The sequence below is a fragment of the Bufo bufo genome, chromosome 6, assembly GCF_905171765.1.
Source record: "Bufo bufo chromosome 6, aBufBuf1.1, whole genome shotgun sequence".
In the NCBI taxonomy this organism is placed as follows: Eukaryota; Metazoa; Chordata; class Amphibia; order Anura; family Bufonidae; genus Bufo; species Bufo bufo.
In genome coordinates this window covers 61,287,876-61,301,082 of record NC_053394.1, presented here as the reverse complement: position 1 = coordinate 61,301,082, position 13,207 = coordinate 61,287,876, and the positions used below count along the sequence as shown (strand labels likewise).

At 45.2% G+C, this 13,207-nt stretch overlaps 1 protein-coding gene across 1 annotated transcript in view; it reads right to left on the bottom strand.

Moving 5' to 3' along the window:
• LOC121003728 overlaps nucleotides 1-12,566 on the bottom strand; it is a 55,330-nt gene extending 42,764 nt beyond the window's left edge. The window contains exon 1 of the mRNA XM_040435598.1: nucleotides 12,269-12,566. Within this exon, the coding sequence (XP_040291532.1) occupies nucleotides 12,269-12,297 (29 nt within the window). The 5' untranslated portion in view covers nucleotides 12,298-12,566. The remainder of the gene's footprint in view (nucleotides 1-12,268) is intronic.
• Nucleotides 12,567-13,207: the final 641 nt, after the last annotated feature.

The following is a 13,207-nucleotide window of genomic DNA, read 5'->3' as shown; positions in this document are numbered from 1 at the left end:
AAATGGGACATGGCATCTAAAAACCATGTGGAGTTCCTTTCCTTCTGCGCCCTGCTGTGTGCCCATACAGCAGTTTACGACCACATGTGGGGTGTTTCTGTAAACCGCAGAATCTGGGTAATAAATATTGAGTTTTGTTTGGCTGTTAACCATCGATGTGTTAAAGAAAAAAATTTATTAAAATGGAAAATCTGCCAAAAAAGTGAAATTTAAAAATTTGATCTCCATTTTCCTTTAATTCTTGTGGAACGCCTAAAGGGTTAACAAAGTTTGTAAAATCGGTTTTGAATACCTTGAGGGGTGTAGTTTCTACAATGGGGTCATTTATGGGGGTATCCACTATGTAGGCCCCACAAAGTAACTTCAGACCTGAACTGGTCCTTATAAAGTGGGTTTTGGCAATTTTCTTACAAATTTGAAGAATTGCTTCTAAACTTCTAAGCCTTCTAACGTCCTAAAAAAATAAAATGACATTTCCAAAATGATGCCAACATAAAGTAGACATATGGGGAATGTTAAATAATAACTATTTTATGAGGTATCACTTTCTGTTTTGAAAGCAGAGAAATTGAAATTTAGAAAATTGCGAATTTTTCAAATTTTTGGGTAAAGTTGGGATTTTTTCATAAATAAAGGTGAAATATTTTGACTCAAATTTATGACTATCATGAAGTACAATGTGTCACGAGAAAACAATCTCTGAATGACTTGGATAAATAAAGGCGTTCCAAAGTTATTACCACATAAAGTGAGATATGTCAGTTTTGCAAAATTTGGCCTGGTCAGGAAGGGGGCAAAGGGCCCAGATGGGAAGTGGTTAAGGTAAAAAATGGCAAGATCCTTAAGGGGTTAAGCATGCAGCAATATTTTTCATTATCGCATTACAAAAGTCATAACTTTCTGTAAAAGTAGCTGTACTGGGCTCGTTTTGGACTGGATGATTAGCATTGGTCAATGGCACTGTTCTGTGATGCATCCAGGTCATGGTTCAGCAACCTCCGGCACTCCCGCTGTTGGGAAACTACAAATCCCAGCATGCTCCATTCATTTCTATGCGAGTTCTGAGTACAGCCCAGCAAGTGTGCATGCTGGGAATCGTAGTTTCACCACAGCTGGAGTGCTGGAGGTTGCTGACCCGTGATGGAGGTTAATGACTACATTTTATTAACTCTTTCTAGGGAGGGGAATGAACAAAAATTCTGGCAGTGTATTTCTACTTTTTCAATATTGGTTCCATGGGTCAGTATGATAATACAATATCACATTTATTGAGTGTTTATGTTCCGCTATAAAAATGCTTTTTAGGCGTTGACACTGATCGTACTATTCTGCTGAGGTACGGTACATATGACTGCTGCACATTTGCACTACGTGTGGCTATCCCATGAGGTATATTCAGATGGTGCAGTTTGGTACTGTTAAAAACTGCATTATAAAAAAAATTATAATAATAATTAATCCATAAAAGTCAGAACTAATAACAACATGCTTCTATTTCCCAGTGCAGTTTTAGGCATTCTGCCGTCTGGTTTTGAGATCCGTCACAGACTCTCAAACCCGCAGGACAACGCTTCAGTTTTGTCCCAATTCATTGTCAATGGGGACAAAGCGGAACGGAGTGCAGCAGAATGGATTCCGTTCCAGTTTGTTGGGTTCCCATATCGGACACAGAATCCGTTGCAAGCAGCATTTCTGTGCAGCATGGGAAACGTAAGAAGCCGGATCTAGCACCGAAAACCATGCAAGTCAACGGTGCCGGATCAGTTTTTTTTCGGACACGAAAAAACGGATCCGGCGCCCATTGACTTACAACGGTTTCATTATTTTCGATATAATACAACCGGATCCATTCTGAACGGATACCGCCGGTTGTATTATTAGAACAGACGCGTTTTGCTGTGGTTTTGATATCCCCTGCCGGATCTCAAACCCAGACAACATAAAATGCAGATGTGAAAGTAGCCTTAACTGCACCGAAAAGGCACTGTCCACATACTAAAGACAGTATGAGGAGAGACTTAGGAACACATGGAATGCACGCAAAGCCATTTCCGTTTTTTTTTGCAGCCTCAATGAATGGTTCCGCATATGGGCCACAAAAAAATAAACTTACAAAAAATAAGTTTGTGTGCATGAGCCCTTAGGGCACTTGACGAACTGCAAGGAGTTAGCAATTACATCTATAGTAATCTGGGCAGCCCTGTGGCCGCCATTTGTGACAGCATCCTTAAAGGGGTTGTGCTACCTGATGGTATATTGCTAGGTTATGCCATCAATGTCAGATAGCCTCCCCATGTCTAGAATGGGGCCCCCAAGCTAAGGAGAACACCTTGTGCATGCGCAGCATGCTCTCTATTCATTTCTATGGGACTTCCGGAAATAGTGAAGCTGGCGCTTAGCTATTTTTGGCACTCCCCTAGAAGTGAAAGGAGGGTGGCTGTGCTTGTTCAGTGCACCCTCATCCCCTTTGGGGGTCCCGTTCTAGAGATAGGGAGGGTCCCACAGCTATCTCACACTGGTGTCACATCCTAGCAATAGGACAACCCCTTTAATGTAGGTCTCCACACTGTATGTAGTGCACGTACAAACCCCATTTTTTCAGGGCAGTTTAAAGGGGTTGTCTCTTCAGTCACAACTGCTTTCCGAATGCAGCTCTTGGGGTGATCAACTTATCTCACTAGGTCCTGCTCCAAACGGTTGTCGCAAAATATAGTATTACAAGGTGTCCATCCAGATGAGTAAGTCTGGATCATACTGAGGGGTCCACACGGAGGACCCCAGACTAAGAGGAGTATTTACAGAGGTTATCTTCACAAGAAAACTAAGAAATGAAAGCTAAACTCTGATTGTTTGCTATGGGTAACGAGGACAATTTTATTCAACAGTTTTAGGCCTCGTTCACACCTCTGTCAAGCAGATCCAGCATGGCTAGTGCGGCACAGAGCAGCCTGCTGGATCTCGTAGGATCTGGCATTGCTGGATTCTCCACTTCACCGGCGGGTCCCCATTGACTGTAATAAGGTCCGTCGGTGACGTGGCCGCCATTTGTGATGGGTCAGGCAGCCAGATCTTCTTGACGGAGATGTGAACGAGGCCTTATGGGTAAAATGAAAACAAAACCAAACAAGTTAAGTTCATAAGCATTTTATTTAAAAAAAATAAAAATCAAAACTATACATTTCTTTTTTACACAGTTTAGTTGGAGTTCGATGACGCAACTATGTCACTTGCCCTTTGATGGTTTAAAAGTCAGCTCAGCAAACGAGTTCATATTTTATGCGGGTGACAAGAAGCTTGTGTTACACCTAACTCATCCAGTCCTATGCGGCTTCAGTCAAGATTGAGAGGGACTTGTGGGGGAGGGGATGGCTCGGGCCAGCACACAATTAGTTAACGACTTATCCTGGAAGTGTTCGACTGTGCCTAATTCTGTAAACCATAAAATGCCTGACAGATGAGGGTGAACCAGACCTGTCTGGAGAGCAAGGGTTCCCCAGGCTCATTGGAGCCCATACATTCTAATACTGTATGGAAACAGATCTCCGTACAGTACTATCCCGAAGTTGTGAACAAAGCGACCGAAGCTCAACACTACCCACGACCATATGTTCTATAATTTGTGCAATTGCTGCACAGATGCCAACAGCATATGGATAAAAAAAAAATTACAGACCAATAGAAATAAATGGTCCAATCAACAGTCGTGCGCATGAGGCCTACCAGCCAAAGAGAGGAGAGGTAACAGAGCCTTAACATGACACTTGGGGCTCATGCACATGACAGTATGGCTTTTTCAGTGTTTTGCGGTCCGTTGTTTGTTTCCATTGGGTTTCCGTTTCCTTTGCATTTTTCCGTTCCGTTTTTCCAAATGCCATATACAGTAATTACATAGAAAAAATTGGGCTGGGCAGAACATTTTCAATAGATGGTTCAGCAAAAACTGAACGGATACGGAAGACATATGGATGCATTACCGTATGTGTTCTGTTTTTTTTTTGCAGACCCATTGACTTGAATAGAGCCAAGCACCGTGATTTGCGGACAAGAATAGGACATGTTCTATCTTTTCACGGTACGGAAATACTGAAACGGAATGCACACGGAGACACTTCTGTTTTTTTTGCTGAACCATTGAAATGAATGGTTCAGTATATGTACTGCATACTGAACTCCAAAAACGGCCAGTATACTGAACGCAAAATACTGTCGTGTGCATGATCCCTAAATGGAAGTCTGCTGTCCTGTTGATATGTCAAAAGTGTTTGCTGATATGAAGATTGTGGGAAAAAAAAAAGGTGCAAGGCCGGGCACTCCAAAGATATTTTCCATGGTTTACAGATGGCCAGCAGATTGGTCACCCACCAACTCTACGACTGGCTGATACCACCATACTCATTTACAACAATAAAAAAATAATAATCAGATCCAACAAGGAGCAAAGTTAAAACTGTTGACTAACTAAAGGTCAAACAAATCCAACATGATATAAAAATCTGTCATTTAGGCCTCATGCACACGGCCGTTGTTTTGTTCCACATCCAAGTCGCAGTTTTTGCGGCTCGGATGCGGACCCATTCACTTCAATGGGGCCGCAAAAGATGCGGACAGAACTCCCTGTGCTGTCCGCATCCGTTGCTCCATTCCGAGGCCCCACAAAAAAAATATAGCATGTCCTATTCTTGTCCGTTTTGCAGACAAGAATAGGCAGTTATATAAATGGCTGTCTGTGCCGTTCCGCAAATTGCGGAACGCAAAACACACAACGGTCGTGTGCATGTAGCCTTATAAAGAATAATATGGCCCGTAATAAGGGGAACCAAACTGTTAATTTCAATATAAGGAAGAGAAGAATTTTTTATTTTTTTTATAGCACCACTTTACTGTATAACTGAGGTTTTTTTTGGGATGATGGCAAAAAAAAAAATTATTATTAACAGTGGCTGAATTTCAATGATTCATTGAGCAGTAAAAATGTGGGACAGTACTATTATAGAGAAAACAGATTTAGGCCTCTTGCACACGGCCGTTGTGCTCCTGTGGCCATATTGCGGGCAGCATACGGCAGTTCCGCAATACACGGGTCACCAGCCGTGTACATTCCACATCACAGATGCGGACCCGATTGACTTGAATGGATCCGCAAATCCAGAGATGCGAGGCAGAATGGAAGCATGCAACGAAACCCCACGGAAGCACTACCGAGTGCTTCCGCAGGGTTCCAATCTGTGCTTCCGTTCCACAAAAAAATAAAATAAAAAAAATTGTTCTATCTTTTTGCAGAACGGACGGATCACGGACCCATTGGAGTTGAATGGGTCTGGATCCGGCCCGGCCGCCGCACAGACATTGCCCGTGCATTTGCAGTCCCCAATGCACGGAACAGAACCACAACGGCCGTGTGCAAGAGGCCTTATACATATCTCCACATTCTGACACATGGGGAGCTGCGTGGGGGCTTGTCTTTTCACAGGATGTCCCTTAAGGGTCCATTCACACGTCTTCAAAATGGGTCCGCATCCGTTCTGCAATTTGGCGGAACAGGTGCGGAACCATTCATTTTCAATTAGGCTGGGATGTGCTGAATCGGTTTGCAAAAACTACTTCAGTGTTTTCACATCACCTATTCTATAGAGTTAAAAAGACCATGAAGATAATGCAAGTGGAAAGACACACTGGCCCAGATTTACTAATCCTATGAATCAGAGTTCAACAACCACCAGGCCACGAATCATCTGGTACTGGTCCATGGGGAGCACCGGAGTTGAATGGCAGGGACGGGAACTATTTGTTCCTGTGCCCCGTGGTTAGGCCGGACGCCTATGAGGCAGTGCTCAGGTGCAGGATGGTCTCAATGACATTGTGACCACCTGCGCTGGGTCGCAGGCGGCGACGTCATCACACCAGAGACCTGGCGCAGGAGGTTGCGATGACGTTCACAGTTGGGGCAGAAGAGACCACCGGAGGGAGGTGAGCATTTTGTTCTTCTTTATTTTTGTTTGTAAACATCACTGGGGGCACTACTGAGGAGAGATTGGTGCATTATTTACTGGGGGGCACTGTATGTGAAAGGGCATATTTAAAAAGAGACCACTCCTATTTAAAGGGAACCTGTCACCGGGATTTTATGTATAGAGCTGAGGACATGGGTTGCTAGATCCCCGCTAGCACATCTGCAATACCCAGTCCCCATAGCTCTGTGTGCTTTTATTGTGTAAAAAAAACGATTTGATACATATGCAAATTGAGATGAGTCCTGTCCCTGACTCATCTCACTACAGGACTCTTCGCAGGTTAATTTGCATATGTATCAAATAGTTTTTTTTTTACACAATAAAAGCACACAGAGCTATGAGGACTGGGTATTGCAGATGTGCTAGCGGCCATCTAGCAACCCATGTCCTCAGCACAATATACAAAATCCCGGTGACAGGTTCCCTTTAAGGGGCACTATACTTAAAGAGGCCACAACGTAGGGGCATAAAAAAGGTATTAATACTAAGTAGGTGTGTTCAATTATACAGAAAGATGATGTGGTCAGGAGACGTCATCATAGCGATCTGTCCAGGACTGAGAAAAAAAAGAAAAAAAAAAAGAAAGGGAAGGACTATTCAGAGGAGACATCACCTGTAATTCCCTGAGTGGGGGCCCTAAACGGGATTAATTACTGTGTTTTGTTATGTGCGCGATTCCCCCCCCTCAAGAAAATTGTTTGGCATGAAGCCATTCCCCGGTACAAAAAAGGTCGGGGACCACTGCTATAGATGATGAGAACAGACCGGCTGTCTAGACCTGCACCAGATCCATCACAGGGGCTCAGGTTGGATGATGAATCTGGTGCAGGGACAGACACTTCTCTCTGACTCTATACCAACTACTGGCTGGCTAAGGCTTATTGCACACGAGCGCTCCGTGGCCGTATTGCGGACCGCATTTGCGGATCCGCAATACACGGGCACAGTTTTGTGTGCATTCCGCATCACGGATGTGGACCCATTCACTTCAATGGGTCCACAAATACAGAGATGCGGAATGGTGCGGAACGAAACCACTACGGAGTGCTTCCGTGGGGTTTCGTCCCGTACTTCCGTTCCACAAAAAGATAGAACATGTCCTGGAGGCTGGTTTTAAAGTCAGTATAAAACTGAGTCTACTTTTACAGCGCCTACCAGTAGCCATTTGGCTCCAGGAGAAGTATATAGTGGGCTCAGCATGCATGTTGGTACTTGCATCCCTGGATCCGATGAAAGCTGTCACGGCACCGGACAGGGTTAAAAGCAGAGTGTGCCTGGCGTGCATGCTGCACCTGCATTCCCTGGACTTTGTGTGGCTGTCATGGCCCATAAACAGGTAGGAACTAGTGTTAGGGACCACTCATAGAGGCGACCTTGACGTGGTGAGTGGCTTATTACGCTTTGGCCAAAATGTACACCAATGCCTCATTCAACATCCAGCATAGAGGCAGGGCGGAGTGCTGGTTGCAGAGTGCTATTGCATTTGTGGTTTTGCATTTTCATAATGAGGCCTGAGGAAATTCCCACAGCCAATATATCCGTATTTTGTGGATCCATGGTTTATGGACCGCAAAATACATAGTCGTGTGCACCGTATTTTGCATCTGTGCAAACAGACCCATTCATCGCTATGTCATCCGTGTGTCTGTTCTGCAAATCATAAAACATGTCCTATTTTTGTCCGTATTGCAGACAAGAAGCGTCATTTTTAGTAATGGGAGTGAGAAAAATGCGGATTGCACACAGGTGTCCGTATTTTGTGGATCCATGGTTTATGGACCGCAATACGGACAGTCGTGTATTACTTGGATGTGTGTGTGCTAGCTCAGCATACTTGTTTTAAGGCCATTAGTCTTGCGCTCTGTATATGTGTGGCTTGCGCCACCCTTTCTTGTTAATGATGCAGTATAGAAGGCATACGTCAGAACCACCGGCGTCTATTACTACATATGGTAGATGTTCCGGGAGCATTGTCCAGCATGTCCATAATTTCTCCTGATGCCGACAGGTCTGCGTTTCAATAAATCCTGACGTAACCTCGATTTGGCGGCTTTGCTGCGGAATCCCATTTTATATGACCGTATTATATGGTAAACCGTCCTCTAACTCGCAAGATGATCCACCAGAAAGGCTTGGTATTAACAAGAGTGAACATTTGTCGGCGCACTGTCTGTTGGCCGGAGGACGCCGTGAATGCAAGAAAACATTTCATCCAGCATCCGGCAAAATACTCTTTTTTAAATAGTTTTAGAAAGTTTCAGAGCTCTTCAAGGCACAAAAATCACTAAGAGTCTACACCAACTGAGAGCAGACAACTGAGGGCCCCTTTACCCCAGACGAGGATCGGGAACGAACGTTTCTCCAAATGTCCATGCACGATCACCATGTAAAGGTGCCGCCAATCACCCAACAAACTCTAATCTGTCTGGTGATCGCATCTTTGGTACGGCACCTAAAATCCACCCCGTGTAAACAGGGGATGTGCTGCTGACTATATGGAAACTGATCGCAATTATGATCATTCATTCTCTTTCCACATGAAAAGGCCTTTTAAACATGCGCCAAATGTTTACTGGCCCCCGAGACATTTATCTCGCTTCGAACTTGTCAACAGCAATCATTCCGCCAGTGCAAATAGGCATAAAATAAAAAAAATTAAATAAAAATAAAAAAGTTTTAACGTACAGCAATACACACATCCAAAAAAGATAACCCCTGTCCACAGCCCGTGTAAAAAACAGACCCCCACAGCCCAAACAGATAAAGGGGCATTATAGGTAAAACTTTACCCCCTTTCCACAGGAAAGGGGATAATTATTAGATTAATGGAAGTTCTACCAATCACTGTACGCTGCTGTCTCTAGAAATCACATCAAGATGAGTGGAGCTGTAGCGCGCATGCTCCATTAAAGGGATTCTGTCACCAGATTTAACCCTATTAAGCTAGCTGACATTAGAGATGTGCTAATGTCAGCTGAACCCAACTAGCCTATTCCTACTTTTATCTATGCCCCCGTTACGCCAGAAATCTAACTTTTATAATATGCTAATTAGTCTCTAGGTGCAGAGGGGGGGGGGGGGGGGGTTGTTCCTGCTCCTAGAGGCTCCGTTCTCCCACCTCTGGCCACGTCGTCCTGCTACACTAGATTGACAGGGCGTTGGTCTCCTACTGCCTGCCCTATGCGCTGGGGAAATCTCGCGCCGTTCAGTATTCGGCGCGGTGAGGGAGCTGTCAGCCTGGGAGCGTCTTTCCCTCACCGCGCCTGTGCCGAATGACGCGAGATTTCACCAGAGCACCGGGCTGGCAGACAGATGCGAGCGCTGCCTGGCCCTGTCAACCAGGACTTGGAGGGAGGTGATAAAGGTGGGAGAACGGAGCCTCTAGGAGCAGGAACATTAGCACATCTCTAATGTCAGCTAGCTTAATAGGGTTAATTCTGGTGACAGAAACCCTTTAATCTCAGGGGGCTGCGAGGGTTATGGGGTACCCACTCTCCTGATCAGTGGGGATCCCAGTGGCAAGACCTCCACCAATCTAAGTTATCCCTTGTGCTGTGGACAGGGGATAACTTTAACAACCGGAATACCCCTTTAACTTTCCTGACGGCCATACTATGCAAATGAAACCAGAGGCCACAGATGATGCCTGCCACGGTCCAGCACCACATAAACAGTTAGCCTGAAAAACAATACGTCAAACTTACCTAATACCCATATCCACGTGTGATAACAGTACATACCTTCACGAGACATTCAGTAAGTAACATACAAGGGTATCCGCTTCTTCCCCGACAGGTATCACTATGCGGCAGGTGTCTGCAATCCTCAGACACTTACACATAGATCAACTCAGGGGAGATCACTTGGTCACTTTAAAATCCGTAAAATCTGACACAGTCCGCATGGTTACACATGGATCTGCAGCGCCTTAAGTAATCAAACTGGGAAATGGAGACAGTACATACTAAGCCGGAAATGAAGATGGCCATAAGTGCTGCGGTAATTTGGCCGATACGACCGGTAATTAACATGTGCGCAGATAATCTGGTACTCTGGTGATCAGATGATTGGACATGCTGAGATTGTTGGGTGCCGTCCACAGCGCCATTAACTCCAACATATCCTAAGCCACCGGGGCTCCTACAAACAGCCGATTCTTAAAGGTGGCGGGAGACGGACACCCGATCGCCTGAGAGTGATGACCCATCCTGAAGATGGGGCCAATTTTCATAAACCTCCACACCTTCCAAGAGCCATAACATTTTAAAGGCGTTATCCGATTTCCTTTATTGATGACCTATCCTCAGGATAAGTCATCAATATCAGATCGGCGGGGGTCCGACTCCCGGCACCCCCGCCGATCAGCTGTTTGAAGAGAACGCAGTGCTTGTACAAGCGCTGCCTTCTCTTCACCATTTACCTGCTGCTGCTCAATGGGAAGGAGCAGACGGCGTGTAACAGCGGCCAGGTGGGGCTTTCTTTTTTGCAGGATAAGTTGTATTTTTTAATGGCACTACTTAATTTCCCATAAATTGGGAATAAAATTCTTTGTGGGGTGAAATGGCAAATAAAAGGGCAATTCCGACTTTTTTGGGGGGTTGTGTGTTTACAGTGGCTGGGGTGTGCCAAAAATGACGACAGCCTTAGTCCTCTTTCACACGAGCGTGACGGATTGGCTCCGGATGCGTTCAGCGAAACTCGCACCATTTTGCAAGCAAGTTCAGTCCGTTTTGTTTGCGATTGCGTTGTTTTTTTCCCGCGCGGGTGCAATGCGTTTTGATGCATTTTTCACGCGCGAGATAAAAAACTGAAGGTTTACAAACATCTCCTAGCAACAGTCAGTGAAAAACGTACTGCTTGCGGATGCAATGCGTCTTTCACTGAAGCCCCATTCACTTCTATGGGGCCAGGGCTGCGTGAAAAACGCTGAATATAGAACATGCTGCGTTTTTCACGCAACGCAGAACTGATGCGTGAAAAAACACGCTCATGTGCACAGCCCCATTGAAATGAATGAATCAGGATTCAGTGCGGGTGCTGTGCGTTCACGTCACACATTGCACCCGCGAGGAAAACTCGCTCGTGTGAAAGGGGCCTAACACTGCCGGTCAATACAATTTAGGCTATGACAAAATTATATACTTTTTATGATATTTTTCTACTTAAAAATAAATAAATAAAAAATGGGTTTTTTCTTGGCTTTGTCCTATTCTGTCAGCCATAACTTTTTTTCCCCGTCTTCAGAGCCGTGTGAGGGATCATTTTTTGCAAAGTGAGCTGTCGTTTTTATCTGTACCATTCTGGGGTACATCCGAATTTTTGTTCCCCCTTTTTTAAAAAAAAAATTTTTATGGGGAATGGCACAATGTGAGCAAAAAGAGCAAACAGTCTTTATTTTTTTCCCCAGTACGGCGTTCACCCCACACGATAAATATCGTTAGACTTTAATAGTGTGGATATTTTTGAACGCCGCGATATCTATTACATTTATTCTCATATGTAAAATTGATAAAGGGGGACAACGATTTGAATTTTTTTTAAAAGGTATTTTTTTTTCACTCTACTCATTAATCCCCTTAGGAAACTTTTACATGTGATATTCAGATTTATTGTTCCATAAACTGCAACAGAAAACTGCTGCAATCTATGGGATTTATGGGGTCGCCTGTCAGGCTGTGCCTCGGACACCGTGGGCAGCTATGACAAGGCCTCCACAAGGCCCCAGGCACGGATTTGCCAGCAGCTAGTTATGGTAGAGCCTTCAAAGGCCGCAGGCGGTCATGGCAACCAGTCGGCGCCCTGTGATTTTGCCATGGGGGCTCCAATCAGTAGGAGCCCCCTCATTTTAACCCCACAGATGCCACGCTCACTACTAACGGCTGCATCAAAAGGGTTAAATGACCAGGATCGGCGTTCTCTCCGAACGCTGTATATATCTATGATCTGGACCCCGGAGCTCCCAGATTATCAGTATGGCGCTTACCGCTCGTCTGGCGCAAGTTACCAGCACATCACACGCCATCTAACCCGTGTCCTGTGTACAGGGGTATACTTACCTTCTGATACAAATACCTACCTCTTGGGGACAGGTGCTAAAACCAGCTCCCCCCTACTGATGGTTCTGCCCTGTTACAGTGCTTGCTGAGACCTGTAGTTCTACAGGGCAGCAGATCTGCCAATTTCTCTAGGCTACAAATGGCGGGCAGCACCAGCCTGCAGATCAATGAGTAACGTCATGGCGGACCGGCCATACTCACCTGTCCGGGATGCTGTTCTTCTTCACCATGGTAACAAACGATCGCCGGGAGCCTCAATCTGCCCCCCGTCGATTAGTATCGGATGCGACAACGGACGGCGGTTACGTCCTGCCCAAGCCAACGCGCATAAACCAGCGGGGGCTACTGCGTAGTGGTCCCTAACGACAAAGCACGGGCCTCAGGGAAAGCGGGCTCTGAGGATGGCGCAGCGTCACCTCTACCCTGAATGGGAATATTAGGAGAGAGCGCTCTGACCAGCCGCTGCTCAGGAAAGACCAGGACGACTAGGCCTTCCGATGACGTCACGGCTACGGCGGAGCGTGCGAGCATCAACTACGCATGCGTACGTAAACATCGTAAGTGTTGCGTAGGTTAAAAAAAAAAAAAAAAAATGCGCTTCGCTGATGCCTGGCTGTTGAGACTCTACTTCTGGTAAACTTTGTAGATGGAGCCCAATAAAGAAATTGCATTAATAAGATAACCAAATATTAATATATGAAGCTCTCAACGACACAGACTGGGAAATGTATCAGGTGCAGAAGAAAGCCTCTAGAATGGCTGTTGCCAGTAGCAGCCAATCAGATTGCGGCTCTCATTTTTCAGAAGCTTTTCGCAAAATGAAAGCAGAGACCTGATTGGTTGTTGTACTTTAACAGTGCACCAGTTGTGATGTCAAAGAGCAGATTGATATATATATATATATATATAGGGGGAGATTAATCAAAACTGGTGTAAAGTAGAACTGGCTTAGTTGCCAATAGCAACCAATCAGATTCCACCTTTCATTTTCCAAAGGAGCTGTGAAAAATGAAATGTGGAATCTGATTGGTTGCTATGAGGTCCTATATGTGATTGTGTGCACACAGTCCTAAAGGGAAGACTGTGCAGAAGAAATACCCATACTTGCTACTGCCAGTAAAACAGGAGGAGCTGAGCAGA